We start from the raw sequence: 17313 nt of genomic DNA on the forward strand, positions 1-17313 counted from the left end.
ATATGTAACGCACCAATTAAATCATGACACGTGTCATGAAGTTAAAAGAAAAAAGAAAAAGAAATTCATCTTATTCCTCATATGAAAACCATCCACCATGGCTGCTACAACCTTCATCTCAGTTTTAAGATCAGAGAACATGAATACAAATCAACAACCAAAGTTTTCAACATCAACCTTAAATTTCTTCAAGTTTAACTCAACTCAAAAATTCAAGTACTCTTCTTCGGCCTTCTTAAACAAATTTCGATCCAACTACTTAATTCATCTCTAAATGAGTTTCAATTGAAATGGAGCTTTTAATATACAACTAATTCAATCCCCAAACATCAATTTTAACAAACAACAACAATTTCAAATAATCAATTTTTAAGTCTTGCGTAATTTGTAGAAACAACGCGGATGAGAACGGGTGAAAACAAAAAATCTCAAGACGATTTTATGTTGGAAAAACAAAACCCCCACCGAAAAAGAAGCAAAGGCCAGAGATAGGTACGGAAGAAGGGTAAGGGATCTAGGATTGCAGCAGGCTAGGGTTGAAGCAAGGTTGAAGGGCAATATTTGAGAAAAAAACGCTTTATAATGGATTTGAGGTGAGATTCAGGTTCATGAGTTAGAGGAGGAGCTGTTGAAGTTATTAGAAGTGTTCTTTATAAGCATCAATGGAGGAACAGACTGAAACTTGATTCATAAAAATGAACAAGATAGACTAAAAATGAAAAAAAATGAAAAAGTAAAAAAACTGAACAAGTGGCGTCCAAATGAGGCTTTAGATACAAAATATTTACAGTTCACGTGCCTCATTTGCGTGTAAAATACGCGCTTGCCACATAGTCAAAATAGTGTGTCATAGATATATTTTTTAAAGGTTGGGTGTATAAAGTTATTCTCGTAATCAACAGGTGTGTAACAGAGATTTGGGGACAAGGTCAGATGGTATTCTATATATTTCGCCTACATATTAATATAGGGATTGCGCATATTCTAAAACTAGTTAAATAAAAAGTAAAAGAGAAAGAAAGTCTTAAAAAGATCAGAACAATTACTTGTAAGTTGTAACAGTTACAGGACGATTTCTCCTTACAACTTATATAATATATACATAGATGAGAGATTGAAACAATGATAGCAAGAAATATAATCAGAATAATTATTGGATAACTAGACGCCTAGTGCAGATGGTGCAGTAATATTTACGTTTTTTCTTGAAAGAAAGCGGAACAAAGCAGAGTCTCCACTGGCTCTCCAAATCCACAGCTTGAATCATTCCTCCACAGTAAGGACAAGCCCCTGCTGCTGCCTGTCTTTGTAGAACTCTTTCATCTTCATCGCAAACAAATACAAAGCACATCCCCTTAATTTTTTTTGATATTCCCCTCTCCTCTGCTTCGTTATGTATACGTTTTTGCTTATATTTGATTGAATATTTAACAATCAACCACTTTCCTCTTTCCCGATTAGAAGAAAGACGTAAAAACTGAAGCTAAGTTTATTTTATTGGATATGGGAGAACAGAGCTGGGTTAAAAGGATGATGGGTTTTGAGATTAAGGTCCAAGGAAATATATTTACAAAGAAATGGGAATCTCGAAAAAGCTAGTAACGTCTCGAAGGAAGGGACTTTTTCCTTAGATATGAAGATTCCAAGTACCAAACAAAATACGTGTTGACTGTTGAGGTATGCTTTGTTCTGTTATGATGATTCTAACGTCGAGATGAGCTTTTTTTAATTTTCTAAAATTTTCTTTTGGATTTAAAAAAATGTTTTCTTTCAATTGGAGAACAATACCAAAATTAATAGTAACATGTAAGTTGTCAGCGAAGATTTTGTTATGCTTAATTCTCGAGAAAATGACAAAAATAAATCCCTCATATATTTGAGGTAGCTAGGTCTAAAATATAATAATTTTTTTTGTACTGTTAATTCTTTAAGTTTATAAAAAATGAGCAATTTTAATATTCCATAAATAATTAACAAACACCAATGGTTAGATTTAACAAGAATTATATATTAAATAAAAAATTAACCGGAACTCACATTTGGAGATGTAATTTATAGTTTCCGTTATTTTTGGTACACTTAGTGCCTTGTCGCGGAAGATTATGAGTTAACTAGCATATAATACATAAAATAAATTTTAAAATTATAACACAAGAAATTAATGAGGTTCGTTAAGTCTACGTCTTTGAGGCAAAAGCAAAAAAAGTTTTTCACTATCAATAACAAAAATAATATAAACACCAATTGCAACCCTTACCAAGTAATCCTTAAACCTATAAAACAATATTTTTTCAAACGTACAAGGACAATTGGTATCCCATACCTATTTATAAGGATAATGACCAATGAGCTTCCTAAACCTACTAGAAAATCTAATATAATTAGGATCCACAAAATTCAAGCTACAACAATCGATATGTCTAGTGCCCCTTTTAACTTTAAGGTGCAGTTTCTGCTAGTTTTGGCTTATTAAAATATTTGGTGCATTTTTTTGTGTTATAGTTTCTAATATTTGGCAGGAGTTTCATGTTGTTTTGGTGAAATCCTTTTCCCAGAATGTTTTGTAAATATTTAATAGAAATTAAAAATGCTCACTTGCAAAAAATATAAAAGACTAAACTGCTCAAAAATATATTTTAGGGATTATTTTAAATTTACTCCCAAACATAAGGGGCCGATTTGGTTATTTTCTCCTTACTTTTCTATTAAGTTGCACAAACAAGGTGGGTTAGGAACTTAGGATTTTGGAAACGCATATCCAAATTCCACGGTAATTCAAACTTCAACACAAATATTAAACACTATCTTCTACACCGACATGTATTAAACTAATACTAGTAACTTTGTAACTAGAAATGATTTTAAATCGAAATTAGGATCACGCGCTGCAAGAAATATTGTTTCCCGTGAAAATGGTAATAACAATTAAATTTGTTGATGGGACTCAAAAAATACGTGATCTATTTTTATGCTAGTTGTTAAGCAGTTGATGCTAGATATGTGAAGATAAAAGATGAAATGCGAGCTAAAATGAAATTATAATCGAACCAAGGGGTTAGCTATTCTGGCCTCGGACTAACCGATGAGGGGCCTCGAGGTCGATGCCTGGTCTCGGGCTCGAGCTATCGGGGATAATCAGGAAAGGGCTAACAGTTAGGATATAATTAAAGGAGGCTCTTTATGGCCAATGACGGGCAATAAGTGAAGAACAAGTATGAAGGCAATAAATATGAGCAATAATATCGAGAGAGTAAGTTAGAGAGAAAAGAGAGAGAGAGAGAGAAAGAGTTGTTATTTATCTTGTGTAGAACAATTGGAGCAACAACAGGGGACGCTACAAAATGGCAAGCATCCCCTTTATATAGGAGGGGAATCCCAACATAGTACAAAATGCATTAATTGTAAAGGTATGAAGATGGGACGACTAGACGTGACACCAGGCTCTGTCAGTGCTATCTGCTCGTCTATGAGAACTCCCATTTCCCGGGATCGTCGTTGGGTCGGGCGCAAATGGACGTCGAGGGAGAGAATTCGACCACAACCCTGCAGCCTCGAGACCTCGAGATGACTTCCCGAAACGCCTTAATGACGAGGAATTGGACCCTCCGATTTCACCGTATACAGATAGTCTCCGCGTTTCCTAGAACGAAGTAATAGTAAACGATTTTGAGCTGCCGTTCCGAGGGCATCATTTCCATGTCGTCAACCTGTAAGAGCATTAAATGCCATGCCCCAGAAAGTCGTGCAAAGGTCACTGTTATATGCGATTATCGAGGAACCCACGAACCACTATTGGATTGTCCTTTCCGCCGCCCAAACGGTTCCTATAAATATATCGGTTGTTTGATAATCCTTATCTTCATAGCATCTTCAAATTTGCAAGTCCATACCCATCTTCTTTTACACTCTTCTATCTTATTTTCTGAGAGAGAATTTTACCATTTCTATGGCCAGGACTTTTAGAACGGTTCCTCGGTGGAATGAAGCTGCATCTTCATCTCAGTCGTCTAAGGAGAGAGCCAAAGCGATACCCACTTTGGAACAACGCACTCCCTCCAAGCTTGATATGTCAAAAGATTTTACCATCGATGCCACTTCATCCACACCGGGCCGATGTGAACATGTGTCCCAATACATTAGTGTCGTGACCAACATAAAAGTGGTGAGGACAGATTGCCGATGGAGCGAGGCAGTAGAGGCGGAGATTCCCGGTCCTGATAAAAACATAACGGACTACAAGGCCGGCTTCCTTCATGTGTATACCTACCCGTTCACCTTGGGACCTGATGATTCCTCTGAATCATCCCCCCCCCCGAAAATAGATCTGGTTATCCTTGATTTTTGTGAAAAATATCAAGTGATGCTCGGTCAGATCTATCCTTTTATCTGGAGGATAGTATTGATGCTCCGTTATTTTACTGAAGGGGTTGCGGGCGAGACTTTTACCCTCAGCCATTTGATTAGGTTGTACAGCCCTCGATTTTATCGAGGTTTGATCAGGCTCCATAATCGATCCAAAAAATCATTTTTCTCGAGCACCGACGAAGGGAATGATCGAGGATGGATGAGCAGATTCGTTTGGGTAAGGACCTCGGACATCATTCCGGCCCGGAGGATGCCTTTCCCAGAGAGATGGAACACACAGCGTAAGCGGTTTTCCCTTAACCATGTGTTGTAATTTCCTTTCCTTTTCCCTAGAATGATGACCTCTTTGATGTTTTATGCAGCTATCGCTTGGTACCCCGAGGCGGTTTCAAATTTGCCGGGGTGGATCAAACGGTTGGACGCCTCATTCCCGTATCATGCTCGGTCTTGGACCGACCTGGCCAAGGAGCGATGGGTGGCCAAGAATCACGGTAGAGCTCATTTGTTGTCTATGTCTTAGATTTGCGTTTCTCCCTGCGTCCCTTGTGCTGACAAATCATGGTTATCGTGCTTGTACAGGCCTTGGCGAGAATATGGAGATGAGGCCTCCCCTTGGTGGTGAAACGAAGGCTTCAGAGCCCGGCAAGAGCAAGAAGAGGGAAGGTAAGGCGGCTGCTGATCCTCCTATGACAAAGAAACCCAGGTCGCTCGAGCATCAAACTGTTACTAGGACCTCTGCTTCAACTTCAGGGGAAAATCCCAGCGCTGAGGATGGGGATGATGATGAAGGCCAGTTAGCACGGAGGATGAGGTTGAGTGTAGGAGCCTCGCAGGTGCCTCGAGCGGAGGCTGCTAACTCTGGAACGGTCGACTCAGGTCGGTCTCATGGACCGAAGACCCTTGGGAAGGGTGTTAACGTGACCTCGGATCGCATGATCGGGTTTAGCGCAGTCTCCATTGGGGGGACCGTCGCTATCGATCCTGAAGGGTCGGGGCCCGGAGCTTTTCAGGAGCAGGGGATACCTTTTGGGGAAATCGGCGACATGAGTGATTTCATCTCATGCTTTCAGGTCTCGTCAGGGGAACTGAGGGACGCTCAAGAAGCGAATGCCGCCAAGGCGGGGATTCCTCTCAAAGGGGGAGGCTCACTTGCCAACATTTTTGAGGATGTTAGCGATAGCATCGGTCTTGACGTTCTTGGCACTGTCAAGGCAACGAAGAGATTCATGCAGCAGGTGATAGCTATCTTTCATATATTTCTTTTAGTTTTGGGCACCATTCTTCGTTTTTCTAACTCTTCCGTTATGCCGCAGTGCAAGGCTATGTATGATCATGCCCTCTTTCGGCTCCGCGAGGAGCTTTATTACTGTGAAAAGGAGTGTACGAATCTTACCTCGATGATGCGGGATTCGGAGGCACACTCTGCCCGAGGAGAGGAAGAATTAGGGGAGATCCGAGCTGCTTTGGAGAGAGCGTTCTGGGAAAAGGCTGATCTCGCTGCATAGGTATTTCGCCCTACTTGTATCCGACCTTTGCTCCCATATTTCGACATAGGTTGGCTTTCCTCTCTTTGGTAGGTTGAGCAAAATGGTTTTCAGATTAGTCGACTGAACACGGAGATTCTCGGGCTAAGGAAGCAAAGTGAGGTAGCGACTGAGGAGTTGGCGTCATCCCATGCTCTTCTCAAGAATGCTCGCAAGGAGATTGCTGCCTTGGCTGCGGCCAAGTTCGAGATTGAAAGAAATGCTGCCACTTATCTGGATGATGCAGCCACAACGCATAAAATAGCTCGTGACATATCGATAGCAGCTGGGCAGAAGCTAGTTCGGGCTATTAAACATGTTAAGGCAGAGGCAAGGAGAGAAACCCTGGAGGAGATCGAAGCCAGGGGCGTCGATCTATCAGTCGATCTCGAGGAAGCCCGCGAATTGGAGAGAGAATTGGTGCTTTTAGTCATCCCAAACGAGGGAGAAGATAGCGATGATGAAGAGTAGTCCCCATGTCGTTTTGCATGCTATCCTTTTCCTTTTGTATGCAATCCCCGGGGGATAGATTTTGTAAATATGCCTTTTGTGGATACGTTTTTTGGCAATGTAAAAAGAGGGACTTTTCTTCCTTCAGTTTTTTTGTTCGTTTGCTTTCATGGATTTTAACTTTCGACTTTTGACGTTAGCCTTTCAAAATTCGTTCTTGGAGCGATCGGGACCCTCAAATCGGGCTATTCCCCAAGGTTATATCGACAGCTTCCAATGGGCCGGTGGAATCGAGGAGCCCCCGAGGCCTCGCAGTTTCTCAAATTCTGCGGGGTAGCAACATTTACTCAATCTGGTAAAGGGGCACCAGGGCGATTCTGTCAGTACGTTTCCTTAGGAGAGGGTGATATTAACGCGGACAAAATTAATTGGCCTTTTGGGTAGAAGGCTTTGCCCCTATATATTCATTCACTCGCCTTTCTAATGGTGATTCATCTACTTAAAGAGACTATCTCTTCCACAGAGCCTGGAGTTTTGTGCTAGTTTTTTCCGTTGCTTCAACTCAATTTTTTTTCTCAGATCCACATATTTCTCCTCCTATTCTATCGTAGCCATGACCGCTACGTCGACGTCCGATCGCCAGGGAGAGGGGAGTTCTTCCTACGCTCTGCATTCAGTTGGTGATAGCGCCTATGCCCAATGAACGGGCCTCGGGGTGCCTTTCCTCGAGGAGAGCCATCATGCTGGGGAGGCCTCCCAATGTTCCTGGTCACCGGGAGTACGTGTTGATGATCATCTCATCAGTGGGAGAGGAAAACCTCAAAATGATCAGAAAAGATTGCGGATGGGGAGAAGGTGCGGTATTACAAGTACCTTCTTCCGAGGAGAGTATCATGACATATATTGAGGGGTTTTTGAGCGTATACACGTATATTTTTGCTTCGGGTCCCCCTAACTGGGTTGTGCTTGATTTCTGTCGGTGATATCTGGTTTCCTTGGCGCAGGCTCACCCCTTCCTTTGGAAAATAGTGCAGACGATGAGATATTTCGCCAAGAGCCGGGATAGAGTTTACCCTCAGTCATCTCATAAGGTTATACCAGCCAATGCGTTATCGGGGTCTGATCGCTCTGCAGCGTCGATCCACCTGAGCTCCTATCATTGGTAGCAAAGAGGAAGAGGACCGTGGATGGATGACTCAGTTCATTCGGATTCGAACGACCGATGCCATTCCTAGAGAATTTTTGCCATTTCCTGAGAAATGGAACTTCGCACGTAAGTGTCTCACCTGAACTATCATCGTTTTGATCGGTGGCGAGTTTTGTAATGATATCTTTCCATCCCACATTTGTAGATTTCGGCTGAATGCCATATTTGGGCCTCATGCCAACTATTTGAACCCTTAGGGGATTTTTACTGATATTTCCTCACTATTTTGACTTTATACTTGAACTCAGTCATGCTATATTTTACTGTTTTCATAACTCAATCTTGTTTACTCTGTTTTAACACTTAAATGTTATTTTAAATGATATTCTGGGCTGAGCATCATGTTTTACTGTTGCCCGAGTGGCTTGATTCTGACTAAGTACGAGGGCCTATGTTGTGAGGAAACACTGATTAAGATTATGAGGCCGAGTGCCTGAGATTTGTACGCCACAAGGTGGCTTGTTGATATGAGACCGAGAGCATATGTGATTATGCCACGAGATGGCTTGATATTGTGCTTGGGCCGTATGGGGCCCTTCCAGGAGTCTGCACACCACTAGTGAACGCGGGTACCCATTGTGATGTTAGATATAGCCCGAGGGGCTTGTGTTGTTCTATGACATTTCCCGAGGGGCGATCCTTTATGTGTTTATCTTTCCTAGTTGCTTGTCATTTACCTGCTTAATTGTTAAAAAAGGTTTTTCATGAAGTTTAAACTGAACTAAAATGACTTTACATATCTTCACTGATACACTATTTTTAGTGGCTTTTACTGCTTCACTGTAGCTTGTAATATGCCTTCGATTTCATATTTCTATGTCTTTATTTATGATTATTACTCACTGAGTTGGAGTACTCACTTTACTCCCTATACCCCGTGTGCAGATTTAGGCACTGCTGATCCTACTTGCGAGGGTTGAGAGCTCCCGGCAGATTTTGGAGTCCACGAGGTAGCTGCTCGGCGTCCGTATCCCCGTGCTTCTCCCCCTTTATCTCATTTCATTTCTCTTGTTAGTGATTCTGTAATAGCTTTGTAGACGCTTAAGACTTGTAGTATATTGATTGATGCTGATAACTAGTGACACCCTGGTATCAGGCTGTATTGGTTTTATTTTTTGCAACAATACTGTTTCACCTTATCTATTTGGGATATTTATTATGTTTAAAACTTACCTGCATTATCTTAACTACTTAAAAATGATTTAGGAATGTCTCGACTGGTATTGTCTTCACGAGTGGCACCATCACAATCGGGTTCGGGTTTAGGGTCCTGACACCTATATGGAAGGAAGGTCATGAAGAAGATAGAAAATGTGATGTGAGACTTTAAAGTAAGTAAGGTAAAGGTGAGCAACGTACAAGATACTCAAAGGCAGAAGATCATGAATAGTCCATTCCTCGGATAAAAGGCTAGAATCACGGGGATTCAATTACTAGGAATAATAATGGCATCGTCAGTAGCATATCTTCTAGCCTATGGTCTAGGTATCGAAAAGCCTGACTACAAGAGTAAAGAAGAGTTAAAGATGATGTGATGTCTTGCTTGACGTTTCAAAATGACATAAAGAAATCTATGATGCAAGCAAGTTGAAAGGTTGCAAGTAATATAAATAGAGATGTGTAGGATGCCAGCTATTGTATGGTGAAGCAACAAGTTTCTAGAAGATATGAGTAAGGATAAGAACAGGCGAGTGAGAAAGTAAGAAGATGGATAAGTCATCAGGATTAAGCCCATGAAAACAAAAAGAGCATATGGTTTCTCTAAGTTATACAAAGCTCACTATACCATGAATGAACTCAAAGGAGTCTAAGACTAATAACATTTAAAAGAGACGGAATGCTGCCCTGTTAAAAGAATTAGGGTGTAATTGTTATAGACAAAGGATGATATTTGGGCCTTCGATTAAGTAATGATCCAACGAAGAAAAGAAAGTGATCTCATGAATTAGACAGGATCAAAATGCACACGCAAGGTGAATCACATTGGGATGCTGTGAGATACGGTTATGAAAACATGGTATCGCCCCAGGTGGATCAATCTAATCATTTCAGATGTTCCCTGATAAAACATGAACCCTAGTGGCAGTATTACATAAAAGGTTAAGTTATCAGGGGTGGATTATGGATCAAAATTGAGGTGAATCAACAATGGATGGATAAAAGTTATAAAGTATGAGAGGATATTAAGTCGTCATTCTTAAGATGAACAATAATATGGAAGCAGTAGGGGACATAGATTTATACGTATAGGATAAGCAATGAAAGTAACCTGAAATTTTGTAGCAGACCTTAGTAACGAGAAATCGAGGTAAGAGTTATGATATAGTATGACCTATGTAGATGTAGTAAAGTCATACGAATGGATAACCAGGTCTATGAAAAAGATATAGCAATATTGGTAAGTTCGACAAAATACCAAGCAACGAACTTCAGGATTGGCTAAAAAGCTGGAGGAAAAAGGAGAGGAGAGTTGCATAGACACACTTACAAGCGAGTATCATAGAAGCTGCATGATGGAAGGTAGAAACAGTTATGAGATTTGAAGGAATTCGATCACAAGTCATGGCGTGGGAAAGAAGCCTAAAGGGGGGAATGCTCTGGCCTTTGGATTTATTCATAGAACAACTGCCTAGATGGCAAGGAGAGTATTAAAGTATTCACATGAGCTATAAGTTATGAAAATGATGAGAGCATCAGTCAACATTCAAGGACGAATGTTCCAAAGGGGGGAATGATGTTATGCCCCACAATATTATGTCGATATTATGTCCTACAGTATTATATTACGATGATGTTATGCCTTGCGATATTACATTACGATGATGTTACGCTTCACAGTATTAATTTATGATGATGTTACACCGTGTAGTATTGTACGTTGAATTTGTCGTAAGGTAATGGACATCAGTCCAAGGAAAAGATTATTTATAGATTATAAGGATTATGCTATTTGAAATAAGTGATGAGTAAATTCGTGAAGGTGAGATGGGAAGCAATTCAAAGGAAATGAATTTTTGTCCAAGTTTGGCATATTGGGATAAAATTCGGTCTACGCTATAATACCCCGTATTTATGGACTAGTGTCATACAAGGTACCTCATGACCATGATAGTAAGTTGTATAAGGTGTATTAAAAGTGAGTAGTATTTTAAGTAATTTGAAATAATTCTTAATTATGTGAATAATTGATTAATGGTGGGGATAATTATTATTAATTGGATAAGGACCATGTTGGGGCTGCCACTTGGCATTAAGCTAAGCCAAAGTGGCACCCATATAATGATGAGTCATAAAGACACATTAAGTCTTGCTTACATATAAAATGTCTTTGGATAAAGACTTTGATTTGGCTTCTTTAGTAATAACATATTGTATGGATTTCAATTAACATATGGGAACAAATGTATGGAATTCACATGAAATTCTTTACAAAGATTAGATGGAAAAATAATTTTCTTCAACAATTCATTAAGAGAGGCATGGAAACGTTACTGTCCAGCAAGGAAACCATACAAAGTTTGATCAAATTCACCAAAATGTGATGTTCTACATCTACCAAGAAGAGATCTTCAACAAGGAATACATGCAAAGTTATACAAATTTTTCCCTACTTCGATCCTCCGTTATGTGTTTCATCGCAAAGACGCGTGTTAGAGGGATTGTCAAGAGAATCAACTCAGGTATGTTAAGGCTATCCCTCCTTTCTTTTTGACATGATCCATATGAAATAAAAGAAACGAGCAAATGCACAACTTTCATAAATGACTATATTCATAGAAATCCTAGGGGTGTCTATATTCTTGATTTACCATGTGAATTATTATTATATCTTCTGTTCATGGGTCTCAGAAAAATATGTATTTGATAAAGTTTATCCGAAAGGCATATTGATTTTTATGGCAATCCGATAAAATATTATTAACGTATTTCTTATGCATCTCATTCATTTATACATGTACATTGACTCATGACCAGATAGAATTATATACACGTATATATGTATATTATATGTATATTGGATATGGAAAAAGGTTACGGTGTTATATACGCACCACCACCTGATCAACTGGTATACGTTGATGATTTGCCCACAGTGGTCGAGATGATATGATGGGATGCCCTCAGAGGCTTGATGATATTATGAACACATGTATCTATGCACGACATGACATTCATATGTATATGCATGACACTATAAGTACTTCATGATTTACAGAGTCGTCTAGAATTACAGGTTGAGTCATTTACTCTATATTTCTTCCATGTCTGTTATGTACTTATTTATGTGCCTTACATACTCTATATATTATTCCTACTAACGTCCCTTTTTCTTGGGGATGCTGCGTTTCATGCCCGCAGGTCCCGATATATAGTCTAGAGCCCTCCAAGTAGGCAATTAACACAGTGGAAGATGTTGGTGCGCTCCATTTGCTTCGGAGTTGCTTGTTTGGTTAGTATGATTTGGAAGTGTATTATTTAGTATGGCGGGACACTGTCCCGACCTTTATGAAAATTGTGTATCCTTAAAGTCTTGTAGATGGATGTCATATATTTAAAGGATTGTATGGCCTTGTCGGCCTATGTTCAGTATACGAGTGGTTATTTTGGTATTATAGGCTCGTACATCATATGTATAAGTTTGGCTTACAAGTTGGATCGTCCAGTGTCGAGTATTTCTCCATGTTTTATTGTACTTATCTCACGACAACCTCTCTGGCTCATTTACCTATGATAGTATGATACGAAAGATACGTTACATAGGTACTCGGTTGAGTAAGGTACCTGATGCCTGTTGCGGCCCATCGGTTTGGGTCGTGACAGGAATGTTTTGCAAAATGCCAGGTACGCTCTCAATCAACTACCTTTGGCATAAAATGATGTTGTGATGATAGTTCCACTAGGAATACCATGAACAACATAAATGTGAGCAGTAATCTAGCACCTTGTAATAGTATAACACTTTGTAATAGGGTGCTACCTATGCACCACCATAGAGTAAAAATCTGTAACAACCTGACCAATCATTTTGAGCTTTAGCATTTCGTTCGGCGATTTGAGAATTTAAGTAGCTTCATATGATACATTATGACTTGCGTGAATGGTTGGTTTCGATATTCGACACGTTTGGAATTGTTTTGGAAGAATGATTCTCAATTCGAAGTTTAAGTTGAAAGAGTTGGCCAAGGTTCGACTTTTGAGTAAATGACCTTAGAATCGAGATTTGATAGCTTCGATAGGTTTATATTGTGATTTGGACTTGGGCGCATGTTTGGATTGAAATTTTCATATTCCTAAGAAGTCTTGACTCTATTTGTTGAAAGTTGGCTATTTAAAAGTTTGAGAGTTTTTGGAGTTGACATTGATGTTATCGGTCTCTAGTTGGTGTTTTTGGACCTTGGATTGGTTCATTTAGTTGATCGGAACTTGTGTTTGATGTTTTCTCGTAATTCGGAATGTCTAAATATTATTCAGACACGTTTGCCAAAGTTTGAACACTTGAAAGTTAAGAGAATGATTGTGACCTTCGATTCTTGCTTTTGAAGTTAATTATGGTGTTTCAAGCCTTTTGATAAGTTGAGGTTAGGTATGGACTTGTTGGTATGATTGGATGGGACCCCTTGGACCTCGGGTGAGTTTTGGGATGGTTTATGATTAATTCTAGGTCTTTTTGAGTTGTTGGTAACTGGTCGTCGGATTTTGAATCACGATCGCGGAGGTCCTAGTAGCGTTCGGGAAGAGAAAACTGCATTTTGGGTCTTTGAATCGCAATTGCAGAAGGAAGGGCCGTGATGCATAAAAGAAATTTTCTGATGTTAGTATTATAACTTCGGGAGCTTAAGGAATTTGATAAATATCCAGCAATAAAGTTTTCGCTCTTTAAGTCTAGTTTTCAGAAAATTTAATTGTTTATTATTTGGAATTTTTTACAAGGAGTTATGGCCATTATACGAAAGGGTGTGTGTGCAGAGGAAAGTTGGTCTTCTTCGCGTTCACTTTGCAGGGATCGCGTTCACGATGGTTGAGGCTTTAAGCCTTCGTGTTTGCGTTTAGGACTATGCATTTGCGTATTGTTGAGCTAGGCTGGGCAGGTATTGATGGGGTCTTCATTTCGTTCACGTTGGTATATCCGCATTCGTGAAGGTCTAATAGTGGTGTTCATAGCGTTCGCGAGGGGAGTGCCACCAACGCGTAGAGGATATTGTGGCATTGTGATTTTATGCATCACGATCGTGAAGTTACAACCGTGATCACATAAGGTACCAATGGGCAAAGCATATAGTACTCTATTTCGGACCTTGAGATCATATTATCACATTGTGAGTTATGGATAAGAATTTTTTACTCAGTGTTTATTATATTACATGATTCTATCTTCGATTTTAGCATCTATAAAAGAAATTAGGGGAGGGGGTGGGGGTGTGTGTAAACTTTCCTAAAATGAATTATCGAGTTTTGTACATCGATTTGGTGCCGAAATTGGGTAAAATTAGAATGGTTGGACTCACATTCGAATAGGTTGTCGGCATTTGTGTGTTTTGAAGGATTTGGAGGTACGAGCTCGGGTTGATTTTTTGGTTGACTTTGAGTATATGATTAAAGATTCGACCTTTATTGTTTGAGTTTGTTTTCTTTCACATTATTTGGTGATTTTAAGTTACATCAAGATAGTTTCAAGCCGTTCGGAGGTCGATTAATGTGGGATAGCATTTTTAGAGTATCGTTGGGCTTGCTCGGTATTTGATTTGGCTTGCTTCAGGTAAGTATCTTACTTAAACTTGGTCGAAGCACTAGTTGCCTGAGTTATTTATGATGGCTACATGCTATGGGTGCGCATATGTGTGGGGTTAGGGCCCATGTGTGAGCTTTGGGGTATTTATCCATGCTCGGGGTAGTGATTAGGCTATGACATGCGATGTTTCTCATATTTATAACCCTGTTGTGAGCTATTTGATCCATGTTTGAGGTTACATAGAGGCTAATCCCCAGAATGAACTTGATAATTTCTACTTCTGTGATGCAATTATCAACTTGAGCTATGATAGAACACTTTGCGCATGTATACACCTTAGCATGACACTAGTCCAGGAGCATGAAATCTAATATTCAATGATCATATACATGTATTCTTGTATATTTGCTTCTGTGCGATATGAGTTGGACTGGATGCATGTGACCATTCCGGGAGAATTCTGTTGTTATACTCGAGACCACGCTGGGGGGATTGTATTGTTATGTATATGACCACACTAGGTGGATTGTGTTGTTATTACTATGACCATGCCAGACAAATTGTATTGTTATGCATATAACTACGCTGGCAAATGTTTTTATTGTGCCTGTGACCACTCTTGGTTAATTATGATATTGAGCCTGTGACCACACTAGACGGATTGATTTTTTGGCATGTGAGTTATCCGTGTTGATCTATGTATTCATATTATTAACATGTGAGTTTTTCGTCCAACACGTGAGTTGTCCGTGCGAATTTAGCTATTTATATTATTAGCATGTGAGTTGTCTGTGTAGCATGTGGATATGGATCCACCCCCTAGGGTCACTCTCTCATATTGTTGTCTTGATGGTGTACACGTAGATTATGAGAATTCGACGGGTTTCCGGTTCATATGAGCTTTGGAAGAATTAGTTATCGATTTGATTCGCTAACTGAGATTGTGTCATGTGATATTAATTTAGCTTGAAGCGTATCTCTTTGATCCCCTTCCATTCAATCGTATATTATGTGAGCATTCAATACTAGTTGTGCATCGATTACTTGTGATGTCTAGGATGAGCTGCAAGATGTGTTCTCTGTGTTGTAAAGTTAGGCCAATCTTGAGAACTTGAGGCTAGGTTTAGATTTCAGCTTGGGCTTGGTGATTTCAGTTGTGTGAGAATGAGCTTTTGTAGTTATATATCCCGTGGTGTCCCTAGGAGTGGTATTGTGGCTTAGTGAGTGGTTAGATAGCTATATAATGAGTATTATATGACTGCGAGGTATGCTTAGATGGTTTGGATGTGACATGAAGAATTTCGATCAAGATGTGAAAGGACTTAGGATGCTCAATTTGTGTCTTGATGTGTTGCACAGTCTTGAGTTATGAGGAGGTTAGGGGTCTTTCATGATGTTCATTGTGGAATGAAGTAGATTCTTATGTCTTGTTGAAGAGTTCGATTTTAGAAGATTAAGTGATTGCATTATGGTTGGGACCCTGATAGGGCGTAGAGAGATTCCAGTTTGAGGCTAAGCAAGTGGGTTATCTCCTATGGGATTTTCTGGAATCGTGCGATCCTTATGATATTTCTATGAAGAGTTTTCTTTATACTCAGTGAGTTATATGTATTTCAATTTGAGTTTGGATTGCTTGAAAGAGTTTGCACGGCTATCACAAGGATGGATATGCACTTAACGGGTAATTTGAGGTACTTTTATGAGTTGTGCAACATGAGTTTATGTAGGATTCAGTTGAATTATAGTATGAGATCTTGGCAGTTATGGAGTAAGGGTATTGTGGGTTGTCAAATGTAATGTTCTATGGCTTCAAGCTAAATGGGAGAGTCTGTTATCGACGATCAGATTGCGCATGGTTATGCATTATATTGGTTTCGGTCTGAGGCATATTTGAGGATCAATTGTGACTTGAAGAGGTTGGACTTGAGGATGACTTGAGCAATGGAATTAATAGATGCGTGATGTGTTATACTTAATGGGGATACTAGAAATCTTATAATATCTCGGGTTTGCTATTCATGGTGGATGTATTGTGTGTGGAGTAGGATTCACACGGTAGCTTAGAAATGTGGGTTGCTGCTTGAGGTGTTTGTTATCTAATGGAGCACAAGTCGTTCCGCTCGCTTTGGCAGTGCATTTGAGATTAGAATATGGTGTATGAATCTTGAGAAAGTTCTAATGGATGTAGGATTCATATGTGGTATTTGAGAAATTTGCATATTTGTAAATGGCTACGAGCTGAGATATTCATGGGACGGTGTCAGGACTCGTGGTATTTGTGTATCATTATGGATTTTACATTTCATTATCAAAGAGGTTAAGTAAATAATGTTAGATTCACATAAGGTATCTTGATAGTGGGTATCTCGGATGCAGTATTTTTGGGTACCTAAGAGGGAATATAGTGGCTTTAAGGCATTCAGACGACGAGGTTTCATACTAGGATCTCTTGTAGTGAGCTTTGGGTTATGGTTCGTAGCGTACTAGCAAGGAGAAGTGTTAACTTGAACGCAAGTCGAGAGAGGTTCAAAGAAATAGGTTTATTTGGTAGTTGTTTGGATTAATTAAAATAGAAATGATCAGTTCTTCTGGTTTTTTAGTGTGTCGAGGTTTTGTAGATGTGTTATGGTAATATTCCTGGGTTTGGCAATCTATGTAACTCGGTTGAGTTAGAAGGATACAGTTCTAATGAATTGGTTATGTTCATATGGGTTTCTTAGAGTTCTCTATGGTGTAGACCATGACTTAAGATGGATATTTTCTACAAGTATGGGGATTTTGTTTTGCGTTATGATTTTCTCGTGAATGAGGGTTTAGTGGTAGGTTTCTAGCTGATGGGGCATGTATCCTACTTATGAGTCATAGTTGATAATGGGATCCTCGTGTTTCATATGATGGTATGATAGATGCAGTGCGACATGTGAGATCGAGGTTTGTATGTACAAGATTACATGAGTTCTAGACAACATGGGCAGTTTTAAATGTTTAGGAGAATGCTAGTACTATTTGGTATTACTTAAGAAGAGTGTACATTTCAG

The 17313-nt window shown here is 39.5% G+C and overlaps 1 protein-coding gene across 1 annotated transcript; it reads right to left on the reverse strand.

Annotated features, from left to right (window-relative positions):
- Positions 1–1006: 1006 nt before the first annotated feature.
- LOC104236465 (uncharacterized) lies at positions 1007–1597 on the reverse strand. The gene has a single exon (XM_009790389.2). The coding sequence runs from the start codon at positions 1349–1351 to the stop codon at positions 1151–1153; it is 201 nt and encodes a 66-aa protein (XP_009788691.1). The 5' UTR covers positions 1352–1597; the 3' UTR covers positions 1007–1150.
- Positions 1598–17313: the final 15716 nt, after the last annotated feature.

This window comes from Nicotiana sylvestris, chromosome 2 (assembly GCF_000393655.2).
Source record: "Nicotiana sylvestris chromosome 2, ASM39365v2, whole genome shotgun sequence".
Lineage (NCBI taxonomy): Eukaryota > Viridiplantae > Streptophyta > Magnoliopsida > Solanales > Solanaceae > Nicotiana > Nicotiana sylvestris.

Excerpts from the sequence above, each read along its gene's own strand:
- LOC104236465 (XM_009790389.2), bottom strand. The coding sequence starts at position 1,351 with ATGTGCTTTGTATTTGTTTGCGATGAAGATGAAAGAGTTCTACAAAGA.